General features: G+C 49.6%; 1 protein-coding gene across 1 annotated transcript in view; it reads right to left on the bottom strand.

Annotated features, from left to right (window-relative positions):
- STX8 (syntaxin 8) overlaps nt 1–17,902 on the bottom strand; it is an 86,193-nt gene that overhangs the window by 21,606 nt on the left and 46,685 nt on the right. The window contains exon 7 of the mRNA XM_079323185.1: nt 10,654–10,755. Within this exon, the coding sequence (XP_079179311.1) occupies nt 10,654–10,755 (102 nt within the window). The remainder of the gene's footprint in view (nt 1–10,653; nt 10,756–17,902) is intronic.

Below are 17,902 nucleotides of genomic sequence, written 5' to 3' on the forward strand. Positions count from 1 at the left end.
CACCGAGGCACGGCGGGCTCGGGCAGGATTTTCTCCTGGCAGGAAGCACATCGGGGAGCTGGGTGTGCTCAGAGGAGCCTTTCCCTGCCTCCTGCAGGGAATCCCTGCCCGTGTGGGGCTGCCACACCTGCAGAGTCCCAGCCCCCTGCAGAGCCAGAGCCGGCCCCGGCCCCCGGCCCGGCTCGGGCCGCCTCATTAGGGATGCCCAGCAACACCCCGCCGACAGAGCCTCGGCAAACAGGCTGGGGACAACGGGGAAGGGGGGACAAGGGGATTTTTTCCCTTTTTTTCCAAAGAAAGGAGTGCAGAGGAATTCCTCATTCACTGATCTGTAGAATACATTAATATCCCAAGTGTTGGCACAGCCTCCCGTGCTCAGGGGACCAACAATGACTCCGAGTCTGGGATCTTCAAATAAACCACCCCTGCTGTCATGGCCACCAGGAAAGAGAATAACAGCAATATTAGCTGACCTTCATTTTGTTGTTTCCCCAGACCTGACTGCTAGACCTCTGTTTGCCTGTTACTAGGATTTCTTGGCTGAAAAATGTGAGCATTTCCTAGACGATAAAGAGGCAGTTTATTAGGTAAATAAACCAGGCCCTAAGCAGCCTCTGCTGCTTGATAATGAGGAGGGAAGGAAAGGCCCAGACCTCCCTGCACCACCTAAAATAACCCCAATCGAGGCTCTCTAACTACCACCACACGCATATTTTTCAACAGACAGTTAATGAACAAGAGCAGGTCATTCCAGCCCAGCCAACTTGTGCTCAAAACCATTTGCTGAGAAAACTATAGGCCATAAAAATCCCAGCAGGCACTGTCTGTATCCTATAAAACTGTCCTGTGTGGAAGCAGATAGAAGTTATTAAAATAAGTGTATTCTTTCAGGCTTCTGACAAAAGAAAGCATGGAGGGGAAGATGTTTACAGAGGAGGGGTGGGAGGGAAAGGCTGGGGACAACCAACACCATTCCCTGCTTCCCTCAGCCCCAGGAGCCACAGTGACAAACATCATTAATTATCAGGCACACAACGACCCAAGGGTGAGGTGCAAACCTACAGCACCTCCCTCAAAAGGTTACTGCAAATTAGAGCCCAGTTTTCCAAGTTTTCCCAATGCATCTCAGAGATAAATGTAATAACCAGATGGATTCAGAAAGGATGGCTTGGGAAATGAAGTTTCCAGTGAAACAGAGCTAGTGGTACTGCTTTCCTTGCCAAAAGAATGATGTTCTGGTGCAGGTTTTTTGGAAACTGGAGCTAACTGTGTGTCACAATCCATCTGGGAACGTGGTACAACACAACCTCACACCTACAGAGTCCAGAATCCACCAAAATGCCACACCAAAGTCACTGGCACAAGCTGATCACCCTGCAGCAGAAACAAGCCCCTTCCCTCCCCACCCAATATTCCTGAAGCAGATGATGCCTGGAAAGGCTGATCTGGAACAGACTAGACAGAGCAAAAGGAATAAAACAGGTACTTATTGAAAGGATACACCTCGGGCAGTGCAAGAATATGCAGGCTGCATATTCACCACCTTTGGCAGGAGAGCACTCCTGCCACCAGCATCCAGCTGTGTTTGCAGACAGGTGTGACATGCCAGTGCCACTCCTCTGCTTTCCCCAAGAGGTGTGGAAGTCACTGCAAACAGCAGCTCCAGGGATGGCACAACAGCTTCAGTGTGAGCCCCATGTCACCCGTGTGACATGCAGCACCCATCACCTGTGTGGGACACTGAGGATGCAGAGCCCACCTGAAGCCTTGGGCAAGCAGACAGGTAGCCAGGTGACAGTGACATTGAAGGGGCTTCCCCAGGGCTGCATCCACAACTTCAGCTGCAGCACAGTGAGGCCAAAGCCATGGGGTGCCATCTATACAAATGACCTGTATTTAAATACAGACTCCTGCCCCAAGTCTCTCTCTAGCTCTCCTGGAGCCCCTTTGGGCCCTGGAAAGTGCTCTGAGCTCTCCCTGGAGCCTTCCCTTCTCCAGGTGAAGAAGCTGACCAGCTCTCCCAGCCAGGTCTCTGACCATTTCCCCTCTGGGCTCTCTCCACATCTCTCTGCTGCTGTTCCCCAGGGCTGGGGCAGCTCTGCAGGTGGGTCTCACAGGGGCACGATGGGGCTGTGGGGGCCAGAGAACAAGGCCAGGGAATATTGAGCTTTTCATCACCAAGAGCCCAAGTCCTTCTACTCGGGGCTGCTCCCAGCCCATCCCCACCCAGGCTGCTTTGGGATGGCTCTGACCCCTGTGCAGGACCCTGCACCTGGCACTGCTGAGCCTCCTCAGGGTCACAGGGACACCCCAGTCTCCTGGGGGCTGTTCCCACCTGAGCCCCACATCACACCCATTCCACAGTGCTCCCAGCACCCCGAGCACAGCCCTGCCCTGGCTGGACACAGATCCTTTATCCTTTCCCAAAACACAACCACCAGTCCCAGGGGTGAACATGGCTTCATTACCACTCTGCTGCAAGCAGGACTCCTGTGTTTCAATGCTGCACAAAAATCTTCATTTTCACCTTAAGTCAATACATTTTCTAAAGCATCCCCAGACCTGACAAATCTCCCACAAGGGCAGGGCTTTCTCACTGCTCTTCCCATGTGCCTCAGGACACTTTTCCTGCAGTCCACTGGCACAATGGCAGGAATCCTACTGCACTTTTGCAAAACAAGAAATACTTGAGATCCCAGCCCCTGTTGATTTATATCCCTGGATTCTGGTGAGATCAGCATCCTCCATGCATCTCACAAAGCCCTGAAGAGACAACATAACCACTTGTCCCTAGCAGACTAATTTCTCCATTGACCACATCCTGTGTGCATTGTTGTGTCCCTGCAGTGCCCGGGGCTGGGGAAGCAGAATTCCAGATGCTGGACCCTCGCTCAGCCCAGGCATGGCGTGCTCAGCACAGCCCTGGCTCGGGGGATTCAGGGTAACACCACTAAGAGAGGCTGCAAAAGGCTCTGCACTTGGGAGAGCAAGGTTAAGGCAGAATTTCAGTCTGCAGGAATTGCTACAAACGTTTAACCCAGATGATTTCCCCAATAATTTGGGTTTTAATGTGACACCAAATCCCCCAGCCTGAACACCATTATATTTCAGATCTGGATCAGGGAGAGCAATTATTTTGTCATTGAGCACATTAGGAAGGAAAAGGCAAAAGGAGGCAAATTTGAGCCTCTTTGGTAATGTACAAATTAACACATTTCATCACCGTTTTCAGAAATATAAATTAATGATTTAATTCTGCAACATGTATCCTTGGAAACCAAGCTGTAAGCAGTCGCCCTTGGATGTTTCCCACAATTTCATTTTTTTCAATATTGAAATACAATTAATTGCTTGGCATTTTGCAGTGATGGGCAGCTTGGGTGAGCAGGGTGCCCAGGGGCTTATTTTACCACTAGATTTGTAGGATCCCACTGTGTGGGTTGACAACAGCTGTTCTAAATCTCCTGATAGGTATGAACAGGCATGGTGAAGTTCAGTCTGTTTGAACAGCTGCATATGCAAATGTAATTAAGAAGATCTCTATTGCCTTTTGCTCCCCCTCTCCCCTCACCCTGTCTCCTGATGGGGAGGGATGGCATTTCCCTGCTCCAGCTTCAGCCTCTGCCTGATTTACATCTCACAGCCCAGTTGCAGAAATGCCACTCTCGGGGTGTCCTTCAAATCAGGGGACATGGGATTATTCTGCAATCTCCACATCCTTGGGAGGCTGCCCCTGGGCAGTGTGCCCCAGAACAGGAATTTTCCCCACCTGGTTTCACACACTTGTGGCTGCCCTTCACTCTGGGTTTGTACCACACCTGCTGTGCAGCCTGGATGAACCATTTCACTCCTGTCTCTGCCATCAGCACCCAGGGATGAAGATTTAGGGAGATGCTCTTGGGCCACCACAGATGGAAAAAAGCACAAGGGAAGGGGTTGGGGACAGAGTGGCTGGAGAGTGCCTGGTGGGAAAGGCCCTGGGGTGCTGTGGCTGTGGCTGGACACGAGCCCAGGGGTGTCCAGGTGGGCAGGAGGCCAGTGGCACCTGGAGTGTCCCTGTGCCACAGCCCCAGGGCAGTGCCTGTCCCCTGTGCTGGCACTGCTGGGCACCTCCAGTGCTGGGGTCAGCTTTGTGCCCCTGATGACAGCAAGGACATGGAGGGGCTGGAGAGTGTGCAGGGCAGGGAACAGAGCTGGGGAAGGGTCTGGAGCAGCTGAGGGAGCTGGAAAGGGGCTCAGGCTGCAGAAAAGGAGGCTCAGGGGGAACTTGTGGCTCTGCACAGCTCCCTGACAGGAGGGGACAGCCAGGGGGGTCGGGCTCTGGGAACAGGGACAGGAGGAGAGGGAACAGCCTCAGTCTGGGCAGGGGAGGCTCAGGGTAGGCAGCAGCAGGAATTTCCCCATGGAAAGGGAGCTCAGGAACTGGAAATGCCCAGGGAGGGCTGGAGTGCCCATCCCTGGAGAGTCCAGGAAACATGGGGATGTGGCACTTGAGGACATGGATGAGTGGTGATGCTGGGGTGATAATTGGATTTGATCTCAGAGGCCTTTTTCCAGCCCTAGTGACTCTGTGATTCCATGACTTTAAATGATCACTGGTTGAATCCACTGAGCCAGGGCTTGGTGGGAGCATGGAGAAGGCTGGGTGGGGGTTCTGGAGGGTCTCAGTGCCACAGGATGAACTCTCATTAAATGAAATGAGCTGGTTAATGAAGAACTGATGCACCTAAGGCCCTTTCCTTCAAACTGAGCCTCAGACAGGACATGTATCCCAAAATTAAAGATCCCTCCAGAAGCAGAGGGGAACTGCAGCACCAACACAACTGCCACCAACAAAATGTAAGGAAGAAACAGCTGTGAGCAACCCCAGGGCTGTCTGACCAACCTGGGCAGGATGGAGGCTCCAGAGCAAACCAAGAGTAATTGGAAGATGAAACCAAAAAGTAAAGAGGGTAGGAAACACTGGGAGTGCACTGAGGGGAAATCAGATCACACAGAGCTAACCAGGTTAGCTGGTCAGATAATGAATTTTCTAGACAAAGGAAGTGAGACAGATCCTACCCACACAGACTTCAGCAAAGTGATACAGCCCCACGTGGGAAACCCTGAAATGAAAAACTGGGGATTAGCAGAACTGGAAGGGCAGGAAGCTGGTGAAAGGGGAAGTGGTGTTGAAAGAAGGATGAGAATGGATGGAGGACACTGGCAGAGCTCCTCCAGGAATGGTCAGCAGGCTGATCTTATTAAATGTTTTTATTAATGACCTAGGCAGAAGAAATAAGTGTGCTAATGAAATCTGCTGCTGACACAAAGCTGGAAAGCAGCACCAGCACACAGGAAAGCTGGGACTGGATGGGATAAAAATGGGTAACTGTGAAGATGAATGGAGGAAGACTGAAATTCCATGGGATGGAAGAGGAAGCCAGACATAAGCAATAGTTTTTGCTGTGAGTTGGAAAGAAAATGAACTTGAGCAGAAAATGTTCAAGAGTGAGAAAGGCTCAAGCAAACAGCTCAAAACCAAAATGACTGAGGCACTAACATGCTGGACTGGCAGTATTTCCAACAGGAACAGGAGCTGCTGGACAAGGCAGGTTACAGGGTTTACAGAAACCCAGAATTGTGAGAAGTCTGCAGGGATGCTGCACTTGGTTCCTGTGGTTAAACATCCAAAAGGTTTAAATAGGAAGAAGTGTAAAAAAAGACTTGGCAGGAAACAGATTAATGTAGGAGATTAAAATGTAAAGACACTTGTTCAGCCCTGCAGAACAAAAGCTGGGAGGGCACACTGAGTGATCTCTTGGACACACACATTTGAGGGGAAAAATAAAGAGGAAAGAACTATTCAGGAGAGAAGAACAAGGGCTGCACGTGGGCATCATGAAGTATCCCTGACAAGTCCAGGCTGGAAATAAGTTTATGACCATTTCAGCCTTCCAATAGGAGTAATGGGGGGGAAAAAACAAGCTTGTTCTCAGAAATTTATCTTGAAGGGATCCTCTGACCCAGAAGGTCCCATCTTTTCCTGCTCAACACACACAGAGCTGACAGCACCAGGACATGCTGTGCTTCCCACCTGGGAGTCATAAAGCAAATCCAAACCACCTTTTTCACCAAAAAACCCTGTTTATGACTGCTCAGGTCCATCCTCTTTTATCAACTGAATTCATTCCAACACCTCAGCATGAGCAAATACTTGAGAAGTGAAAATAGTGAGTGTGAGGAGGAGGAGGAAAAGGAGGAAGAGGAGGCCATGAGCTGGCTGGGGAGCACAGGGGTACTGCAGGAGTGAGCTCCAGGCTGGGAGACACTGCCAGCAGCACAGACCTCACCTCAGGAAAACAGAAAAGCTGCCAGGCCAAGAAATCTCATCCCACCCAAGGCTGGACAGGTGACTCAGAGCAGTGCAGTTGTCAGGGCAGCACTGGGGAGGAACTTGAGTGGAACTTCTCTGAGAGTCAGATTGCAGGAAAGGCTGATTTCATGGCAACTGAGCCAGCTCCTCCTCTCCACTGAGAAAAAACCAAAGGAATGGGGACTTGCTCATCTAAACACACAGGATACGTCAGGGGAACAAACCTGAGCAACTGCCATCACAATTTATGAAACAAATTAAATCCATGGTAAAAATAAGCAAAACTTAGAACAGACAGATCACAGAACCTGGCAGAAAAGGGCCCCAGCCTGCATGAATCATTCTTTTCTAGAGGAAACCTTATATAATCCAAGCTACCCTGTTTTAAAATAAACTAAACTTTCCAAAAACTCCAATTAATGGGTTTAGCAAAGCCCTGGTTTTAATTCAGGTATTTTGGTAAGATTAAAAAAAAACCAAAAAAAAAAAAAAAAAAAAAAACAAAAAAAAAAAACCAAAAAAAAATCCCCACCTGGTACAGATTAATTTGATGTAGTTTACACCCTGCTTTTGGCATCCCCTATCCTTCCCTGAGCAGGAAGGCAAAGGGGAGCTGAGAGCCTTTACCTGGGCTGAGGGAGGTGATTAGATTGCATTGCCATCTTGTGGAACAGGAGGAAAGCAGGGAAAGGGAGAGCTGCTCAGGCACCTCTGTGCAGTGGGTGCTGCTCTCCAGGACACAGCTCCTGCTCCAGAAGGGCATTTGCTGTGGTTGTTCCTCATTCTCATTTATCTGGAAGGGCAAAGGGATGCACACAGAGAGAACATGGTCTGCTGCCCTCAGGCTGCTTGGAAAGGGATGGACACAGACTCATCTATCAGAAATAAAAGCTCTTTTTTTTCCCCCTTTTTTTCTTTTCTTTTCTTGTTTTTACTGTGACAAAGTCATGACTTTGTGTATTGCTTCCCCAGGAAACAAAAGCAGCTTTTCTCCCTGGCTACAGGAGAACACCAGAGAGAGGCTGGGGTAGGAGCAGGAGTAGAACCAGCAATGCCCAGGTCCCCTCCCCAGTTCATGGTCTGGTTCAGAAGGACCTGAAGAGCATTTCTCACCCCACACATGGCACAGCTCAGATGCAACCACCTCTGCACAGTCACATCTGCCAACAGGGCTTCCAGAATCTTCTTATCACAGCTAAAGCCTGGCTTAACCATCCTCTCTGCAGGGAGCTGCCTACTCATGTCCTCAGGGAAAATAACCAAACAAAAAATCCCACTACAAAAGTCCAGGATGGGGCTAAGTTACCCAAAAGCAGCAAACCATGACATCCCCCAGCATCTCTACAGTAATTATACTTTGATTAATTTGAAAAAAAAAATTAATGAAGTTCTTAAGAGGATGTTCTAAGGGTTAAAGTTTCTAATAAAAACAAGTTATTGAGACATGGTTAGTGAGTGCTACTCTGCAGAAAGCCCTAAAGGTGCCCAAACTGGAAGAGAAAGGACAAACCAACCCAAGAGTGCCTGGGGTGAGGCTGAAAAGTCAGGATTGTGCATGCAGCCATTCCTGGGGCAAAGCTGCTACAGGCAGCCTGACCCTTGATTGATGATCTATGTGAACATTCTGGTGAAAGCTCAATGCAAATTTCTGCAATCTAAGAAACTTATATGTCCCACCACCCCTTCAAATGCCCAGCACTCACTGGAAGGGATAAAACAATGCCAGGCAGTGTGCAAACATTTGCCTGTGGATGACTGATGATTTTCAACAATAATTTCATAAATGCAGCAGGCTGGAGCCTATCCTGTGGTTACTCTTCCTCTGCAATCCCTGGGAGTTGCCAGTGCCACCAGTGTGGGGCTGCCCAAGGGCACCAAGGAGGCAGGACAGCCTTCCCTGGGCAGGGCAGGGGCTGGAGCTGTCAACAGCTCTGGGCCAGGGAGAAAAATGGCACTGAAAGGAAGCTGTGAATGAAACACCCAGCCAGGACAACCTGGGGCTGTGCCAGGCTGGGGATGGGCAGAGGCAGCTCCTGGGCCAGGCAGGTAATGCCAAGGGCACAGCACAAGCCCCAGCAGGCACTGGGAACAGCTGGAAATGAGGTTTGCATCAGAGGGAGATGTTGAAATATTGATTAAAGTTGGGTTTCACGAGCACTACTTTGATTTTATGATTATATTGGCTGCTAACAAAGACACACCCATTAATGCATTACATTCCTGCTTGTAAAACATGGATTATTCCATTATTCCAGCCAGTGTGCTCTGCTTGTATCCACAGCCCGTGGCTCCAGCACAGGCACTCATCAGGAAAATAAAAAGACATCATGATTTCAAAAAGGAGGGAAAAACACATTAACAGCCACATGCTGGAGCAGAGTGGACACTGGGTCTGAGTAAGGACAGGGTGAGCAAGGGGGAAGGCTGAGCACTTCACCCTGCTTTAAATCCAAAATAGGACATCAAACCCAAAGAGTTACTGAAGATTTTATCCATTTAAATTATAAAGGCACTCTGACAGAGTCCCCTGGCAGATGCCAGTTTTCCTGCTGCTTGGCCTCATTTCAGGGACAATCATACATACAGGGAGGGTATTTCTCATCCCAATACACCAGTTCATTCTAGTGCCAGGGATGAGGGGGAAAAGGGATAGGAGGAATGCTGTTAAAGCCTGTGTCCTCAGCATTACTGCTCCAAAGCTCATGCCTGGGCAGGAGGAAGCAGCCATCTGAGGCAATATGGTGTTTACTTATGCCCAAATTGTTATGCAAACACAGGAAGACCTATGGGAGCAGCGGGAACAGGCACCAGGGGCAGCACTTCTCACCAAAGCAAAATGTTTTTCAATGTGCAAAGGGTGAGAGAGGTCACCCCCAAGGAATCCAGCCCAGGATCCTCCCAGCCTTTGCTTCTCCCACCCTCCTCCTCTGAAACTCCCCAGGCAGCCAGGATGGGCTTCCTGAGTTAAAGAGACAGCCTCATCATGCAGCAACGTGTCTGGGGCTGCACTTGTATGAGGAACCTAAAAATGGGCAGAAATCCCTCCTGGATGCCACAGGACTGACTCCCTGCCCACCCCCCATATCAAGCTGAGCTGCCCTGGACTCGTGAGGAAAACGGAGCCACAGGAATTAAGGGGAGACTCCAAAGGCACACAGGGGTACTCAGCATCATTCAAGTGCACTTAGTTTTAAATTAAATCCATCTTGCATCAACATTCAAGATCTACAATAAAAGAGTCAGTCATGAACTCTGCAGTCACGCCTTTAATTCCATCTGCAGTTGGTACGAGAGAGCTCAGAGACAAATGACTCTGACAAGTCAACTTTAACCTCCAGAAGAAGCCACAGGTTTTCATCAACGTACATCAACCAAGCTTTCAAAAGTTATCACTGATGGAGAAGCAAATAAATCCCTGGAATTGTCAGTGCTGGAAGATGCTTCATGGCCAGTATGAACTGGGGAGCTTCTGCAGCCAGAGAATGAAATCTCCCAGCAGCTACAAACAGGTTGTGACCACATCAGCCCCTGGTAATCTCTTTACAGAACTACATAAACCAAATTTCAACAGCTTCTGACTGAAAGTCAAATTTCTGTAGAGCATTGTGAATCTTCTAGCATGACAAAAACCACGGACACCAGAAGCAGACATGCTGCTTCCAGAACTGAGCTGCGACCACCTCCCCAGGGACTCCCCTCAGTCAGTCACTCTCCCCACCCAATGACATTTTCTGCCATCACCCAAAGCATCTTCCCCTGGTCAGTGCTACCAGCCCTCAGCTCTTCATCCAAACCTGCCTGTGATTATCACCTCTCCTTGGCTCTCTGGAGAGGGTGGCCAGTTTAGCTTTAGCAGCCTGCACATCACTTCAGGAGTCACCAGGAAGGATTTCATGCCTGGCAGGCTCTGAGTGCTGCTGGGTTAAGAGCTCATTCCTGCAGAACACCCCAGGAACGCCCCTGCAGCCTCACTCCCCGCTGTGCCAGCTTTGTGAGAGCTGGTAGCAAGTTTGTGTAAAGCTAATTAACATGCACTGCTCTAATTTCAAACCATTTCATACAATCAGGATATTGTGCAAGGCTGGAGTCAAATGGCTCAAGGAAATCAACTGCACCAGCACTTCAGCACAGCCAGTCAAACCCGCTGGAGATGTTTGGAGTGCTGGGGTTTGTGCCTTTGAAAGAAGCTGTCCTTGGGGGGGAGTGCATTGCACAGCAATTAGCCACAGTTAATAAGTGCACCTCATCAGCTGAGAACTGCCCTGGTATGGACTGATTTGTGCTGGACCATTTCCTACCGCAGGACGTTGATTTCTTGTCCACCATCTTCACGTGCCGCGTCTGGTTGCGCAGCCGCCCGTCCGTGTTCTCCACCAGGTTCGTGAGGTCATCGATGATCTCTGGGGAAAAGGAACAGCAACATGAAATCTGAGCCACCAGCACCCCTGCTCAACCACCCTCCTGCTGAAATGGCAACCAGCTGCATCCTCCAGTGGGACAGAGCAGTGCTCACATCACTGAAAGCTCCAAAGCCTGGGAGATACCGCACCAGAGGCTTCAGAGTCAGAGCAGTGCTCCCCTGCAAGAGTGGAGGAGAAAGCACAGCCTGGAGGAAAAATACAGCCTGAAACAGCAGCATCAGTCTAGGAGGTCAGGGAGTACAGGATGGTGGCAGCCACAGAGCTGAGGTGAATTCCTTCACTGGGCTAAAGTGAGGAAATTAGTGCTATGCTACAGTAAATCTGGAGTTTCAGTCCCTGGAACAGCATCTCAACACTTGGTCACGACACCATCCCTAAACCACATCCACCATCTTCATAAAGGCTTCTGAGAGCACTCAGTGCAGTCCTGACCATGCAACCACTGTGGGCACAAAGTCCTGCCTTGGTTCCCTCCTGGAGCTGTGGTCTGGCAGCTCTCCCTGCAGCCCAGAAAGTCCTCTGGGAGAAACAAAGTGGGCAAAGCTTCCCCTGCATCAAGTTTTAAGAGAGAAGAAAGAAAAACTTGAAGCCAACCCACCCTCAATCTCCTGTAACTGATGGCTTTAATTTTGTCATGGAAAGCAGAGCTGGTACAAGGCTTACACTGAGAGTGGTTGATGGGATGGCTGAAAATGAAAAGCCACTAAATTTCCCTCTCACTGCCTGTTACGCTCTGATTTCCCTGGAACACACAGCCAGTGCTTCTGAACACACCACACCTGCCCCTGCCCTGCAGGTAGGAAAGGCTCCCTTTGTGCATGATGAAGCAGGAGAGGACAGCAGCCAAGCCCTGAGTACTGCTGCACAGCCTCTTGCTCTGCTTCCACCTCCAGCACTCCCCCCACTATGGATCCCTGTCTCTGCAAGTCCTGCCTGCCTTGGCAGGCTTGTCCCCCAAGCCAGGCTTGGGGCAGTGGCCATGCCCTGGGCTCCTCTGTACCCCAGCAGGTCCTGGCACTGCAGCTCTGCCCTGAGGAAACCCTGGGTGCAATGGCCCTTAAGCAACAAAAGCAGGAGTCAGAGTACACAGCATCCAGTAAGCAAGACAAAGTGATATCCTGACCAAATTTATTGATTATAACCCCATATGGATGACTGTAGAGGGTTAAAGAACATTTAAAGAACACAACTCCCAACAACAGGACAGGCCCCTTATTATAAAGCCTTTATTGTTTTGACTGTATTCCTTCAGACAAACGATTACCCAAATGTCTCTACAAGGAAAAGAGGATGACAGTGAAGAGGGCATTCCTTGTACTTCCCAAACTCCCCTTTTAAGAGTAGTGCCAGTGTGTGACACCAGTTCTTGCAGCCTCCCTAGTGGCATCCCTGTGACACCAACAGTTGAATGGGAATGGTTTTCTGCATCATTTACCTTCCCAGAGCAGATCACAGAAACTCCTGAAGGGACTCACCAGGATCATCCAGCCCAGCCCCTGTTCCTGCACAGACCCCACAATAATCCCACCCTGTCCATGCCTGGCAGTGCTGGCCAAATGTTCCTGCAGCTCTGGCAGCCTCAGGGCTGTGCCCATTCCCCAGGCAGCGCCAGCACCCTCTGGGGGAAGAACTTTTTCCTGAAATCCAACCTAACCCTCCCCTGACACAGCTCCAGCTGTTCCTTCAGGTCCCAGATGTTCATTATGGAGAGTGTTTACATTCTCAACCTTATCAAGGAACAAGCACTGTATCAAATACAGATAAAACCAGTCTGATCCTACACAGAGATAACAAAAACCATATAAAATTATCAAAGTTCTGCAGGCACAAAGGAAATGTCCAAGGCACATGGAGCACGGAGGGTTAGCTCTCCAGGAGAGCTGAGACATGTAAGCACCATCCTTGCAGGGCACGTTTCTGTCTGCTCCACAAACACTCTGTCATCCCCAGTGAATCCCCATGTAAAATGATACCAGTGTCTAAAAGGTCCTGCACTTTGAAAATACACAGCTTTCCTAAAAAATGGGCTCCTGATTCCTGTCCTGCAGTCCAAAATGTCCCTGAATCCCCACAAAGGCAGAGCAGAGGGCAAACATCAACCATTTCCCTGTGTTTTACCCTCTGGGTCTGATCCATCCACCCCACCAACACTGTTCTGCTCCAGACACAAACCTTCCAGATTTCCAAAGTTGTTTGCAATACTTGAAATTACTGTTTGTCAATATCACTACACTCAATACTGTCCATCCTACACCTGAACACATTGTCCCAAGAGATGTGAGGCATTTTGTGTGAGCTACAAGGTGTGTTCAGCTTGTAGTTCAGATATTCACTCTTCTACCCCTTCTACCCAACTTTCCCAGGTCTGACATCTGCAAAGCCAGCAATATTTTGGGGAAACTTTATCTGTCCTGCATGATTCAGCACACAGGAAGAGCAGGACAATGCTGCCTGCAAGGGCAGGACTGCTCATGTTTGCCTCTCCACGAAAAAAAGTGCTGCAAGTTCCCATCGTTGTCAAGGACAAAGTGATAAGCATGCTTGGGAAATTGGAGACTTTCCTCTGCCAGCACTGACCAGACCCTCCTTGAAAAACATCCTGGTGAACAAGCTGTAGCTAAATGAGAACAAATGTGAGCAGGAAAATTTTCTGTCATCATTTCAAGGCCCAAGGCACTGCAATTGGGATTCTGTGTAGAGCCTGTCCTTTCCAATCCCCTTGCCAGGACTCATTTCTGAACCAAAGGGCTGCCCTGGACATCCTGGAAAAATAATTTCTCCATATATACATATTTATGCATATATATATATATATATATATATATATATATATATATATAACATGTTTTGTGACACAGAGTCCAGGAAAGCAAGGCACTTCACCCAACACACAGTCCAAAGCTCAACAAGCACCCAGCTCTTTGATGTCTGGAGAATTCTGGAATGCTCATGGCAGGACCTGGAGGTCTGAGCAGCTGGAATGGGGAGGAAGCACAAGGAGATTCTGACCCATTCCCAGAAGCCCAGTCCAGCAGGTTCCCCAGGCCAGAGTGCCCTTGTAACCAAAAACAGTCAAGAGAAACATCCACCCATCCATCCACCCATCCACCCATCCATCCATCCATCCATCCATCCATCCATCCATCCATCCATCCATCCATCCATCCATCCATCCATCCATCCATCCATCCATCCATCCATCCATCCATCCTCTGCACCCACAAACCCCCTGTTCAGGTGACTCCCAAGCACAGTGCTCAACCTCCCTGTAAATGCAATATTTCTCCCTACTCCAAAGCAAAGAAAATCAGTGCTGGATAAGGCAGAGTTGAACATTAGTACTGGATTTCAAAGGTGGGCACCAAGGAATCCATGGCTAAGGAAGCCCTCAGAGCAATGACACTCCTCAGGTTCCCACCTTTCCTGACCCACCTGCAACCCCCTGTGCCCTTCAAGCTGGCAATTCCACGTTCTACCACCTCCCCTTTAGCTGGCAATGCAAGGAGCAGGCTAAAAAAGATGGAGAGAGCTGAAGAGAGGGAAGGAGGCAGGTCCCCTGTGGGAGGGAGCAGACGGGGAAGGCAGGCTGGCTGCTGGTGACCTTCCAAAGGACACTCCTGTAACTCAGCACTGCAAACCACAACTCAGCCAGCAACACACATTTAGCCAAGGTCTCCTTTCAGGGAAGCAGGATCTTGAAGCAGAAGATAAAAACCAACTGCCCAACCCCAGCACTAAACTCAGAATCACTTAAGCACAGCTGAAGTGGGAGAAGTTTGAAGGTCAGTGCTGGAGGTGAACTTGGCCAGAAGCTGCTCCATCAGCAGGGACTGCTCAAAAAGCACTGCCACAGCTGTCCCCACCCCTGCACACGTGTCCCTGTGCTGCAGTGCCAGCCACCAGCCAGGCAGGACATTCTGGAGCGGCCCAGGAGCTGAGGCAGCCCAACATTCCCCATGGAATTGTCCAGTTCCTGCAGGAAGGCACTTCCAGCTCTGCTCAGCTCCCTCCTGCCAGGCTGTGACAGGGAAGCACCACCTGTCCCCACAGGTCTGGGGAAATCTGGGTGCTTTTCCTGCTGATCCAAACTATAAAATCTGGGATGGAGGCCTCAACAAGGACAGGATTTCTTCAGGTCTGTGTCAGACAGCAAAATAATGGTGGGACCTGAGGCCAACACGGACATACCTGAGAGCAGGACAGAAGTCATGGCAGGTCTTTTCTGGGGACACAAGCATGGCTGCAGTGCTGCCCTGGCTCCTGCAGCCTGGCACCAGCCATGGAGAGGGCAGGGGCAGCCCCCCAGGCAGCTGGCACCAGTCGCACACATGGCACTTCCAGAGGAAACAAGCAAGGAAGGAGCAGCAAAGCCAGCCCATGACAGGAAAAATGTAGGGTGATATATTCTGAAACACTTGACTTTGTTTTTTGGTTTGAAATGACACAGCAGCAGTTTTTGATCCTAGGGAGTGTGTTTTGGACAGTGCAGAGCAGGCTGAGCGTGGGTCCAGGTCAGAAGAAACATCCCTGAGGAAGAGGTGGGAGAGGCTGGAAGTGCAGCTCTCTCTCCTTCCAACATAACTCTGCCTCCCAGCAAGGGGAGAGCTGTTTACTGGAAAAAGCCTAAGCAAAGTGAGGAAAATCTCCTCCTACTTTTTTTTTTATTTTTCCAAAACCAAACAATATTTGGGTTTTTTTAATAATTTGAATTAATGTGCAAAGGAACAATCTGACAGCAGTGGTAAGGGTGGACTTACACACATCCCTGAAACCACATCTGCTGAGAGCTAAAAAAAAAAAAAATATTTATGCAAAGGACACCAAAGGAAGACAGATGATAAAAAACTGAGCAGAAGAAATTGTATGGGATCCTAGGAATTTCTCAGGAAAAAGCTCATCCTTCATTTCCTTTTTCCTTCAGAGACTTTGTCACTGCCATGAAAATCAGAAATGTTCTGTTTTAGTACTGACATCCCTGTGGAAAGCTGCTTGTGCTTCTCTCCAGCCAGAGCATGGATAATTTCAGTGCCTCCCACGGGCCAGGAGCCCCCCAGGCTGGAGCTCATCCCTGCAGGAAGGGAATGCAAACCTCAGCTGAGCTGCCTGGAGCAGCCTGCTCTGCCCAAATGGGTCCTGTTCTTCTCCTCTGCTGCCCCCACAAAGGCCACCAGCCCTGGGCTGGGATTTCCCCAGGACAGCACAGACACACCTCCCCCAGCAGCACCCCTAGCTGCCTTTCCCAGACTCCCAACATCCCAACAGCCCTTCCTCTGGCAGCCCATCTCCCGTGGCAGCTCAGCCATCACATCTTTCTACAGCTGGGCAGAAGTTTTCCAAGGGAACAGTTTCCCCTGGAAAGCCTTTGGCAGATGGCAAACCCAGCCCATCCTCCTCGAGGGTACCCTTTGTGCTGGAACTCCTCCCTGAAGTGAATAACCAAATGAAATTCTGCTTTGCCAACCAAACCAGGAGCCCAAACTTTTGCAGAGAGCAGGAGCCCCTGCTGCAGCTCTTTCAGCCACTCTGTCCTTCCTCCCTTTCCAGCTGTGCTCCAGGGGACAGAGGAGCAAGTGGACTGTGAGGGCATGAGATCCCAGCACTAATTAATATTGCATATCCTCTGCAGGGCCCCAGAGCAGCAAGGACACAGCTGCAGGACAGGGATCAAGGTGCAGGTTCCAGCCAAAGAAGTGTCACCTTGAGAGGACAAGGCAGAGCATGGGGCAGCACGGGGACACAGGGGATCCTGTCCCTCTCAGTGCCAGGGCTCTCTGTGATGCTTCTCCTGCTGAGGAGCTCCTCCATGAGAGACTGAACTCCTGATTCTGGGGAAATGAGCAGTTCCCTACAGGAGTGGAAGCCAGGCAGAGCTAGAGCATAAGGAACTTGATATTTCATTTTGCAGGAAACCATGGGGGGTTTCCCTAATCTTTCCTTACTCAAGAGCAGGAAAATGACCTGGTTCCTTTCCATGCTGTGTCTCCCTGTCTCTCTCATGTCCCACACAGCTGCACCATCTTTCTGAGGAATTGGTTTTTTTTAATCCCTCTCCTCAACTCATGGATGACCATCTCTTCCCATAAAGTGGAACAGCTTTTACAATTCTGCATACGTGACTTAACACTAATAAATTTTTTGTTTGTTTCTTTTCTTTAAAATGCATAAAGAGCCACATTTGGTTTTGGCAACTCCATCTTTGACCTGCACCCATTCTGTCTGTGGAGTGAGAAACCCAAACCCAAAAGCAGCCACGTGAAATTCAGCACTGGAAGAGAGAAACAAATCTGGGGTTTGATCAGTTTAGCAGAGCAGTGCTGCTGACCAAAGGTTTCCTTAGAAGTGTTTGGATTTTCCGTGGATTGAAATTTATGGATCACTCAATAGCATTTATCGATGAGTAATGCACCTCCATGGCCTACCCCACTGAGTCACGGAAGACTCCAGTCAGCCTTAAGAAAACACAGAGACCTAAAATCCCGACACAAAACCAATTACAGTAAGGCTGGAATTCAGTGCAGAAGCCAAGCAGGCTTTCCCTCCCTCCTTCAGGTCTCTGCTGCCTCAGGAGAAGAGCTGGATACCAAAGAAATGAATCATATAGGGAATGCCAACCTCTGTATGTCCAAACCCCATAATTACATGTTAATAAGAAAGCAAAGCATTGTTCCAGGTACCAGGGCTATGAAATGAAGATTGCAACTAATGGAAGTTCATCAGAAACCTGAAGAGCCTCAGCACGATGTGCCAGCTGTAATGTCAAGGCAGAGTGAAAAGTGAGAAAACACAGTCAAAAATACAAAGCCAGGAATGGGAATTTCTCTCCCTGACTGCAGCCATGGCAGGTTTCTGCAGCCCCTCTGAGCTGTGCAGCTCCCTGTGCCAAAGGCAACACAGCCCTGCACTCCTGGGCTTCTCCTGCAGCTCCAATCCCATGGTGCTAACTGGGACACCAACACTCCCTGCTCTGATCAGCTCTGCACTCCAACCCAACACCAAGATTCCTCCCTCCACCATCCCAAATTTAACTGAGGACATTTAATCTCTTCTTTGGCAGAACTTTCTGTAAGTATTAAAAACCCCAAAAATACAAACTTCTGCAAGGGGTCAAACTGACTTGTTCCTCCGT

Source organism: Erithacus rubecula, assembly GCF_903797595.1.
Source record: "Erithacus rubecula genome assembly, chromosome: 20".
Classification (NCBI taxonomy): domain Eukaryota; kingdom Metazoa; phylum Chordata; class Aves; order Passeriformes; family Muscicapidae; genus Erithacus; species Erithacus rubecula.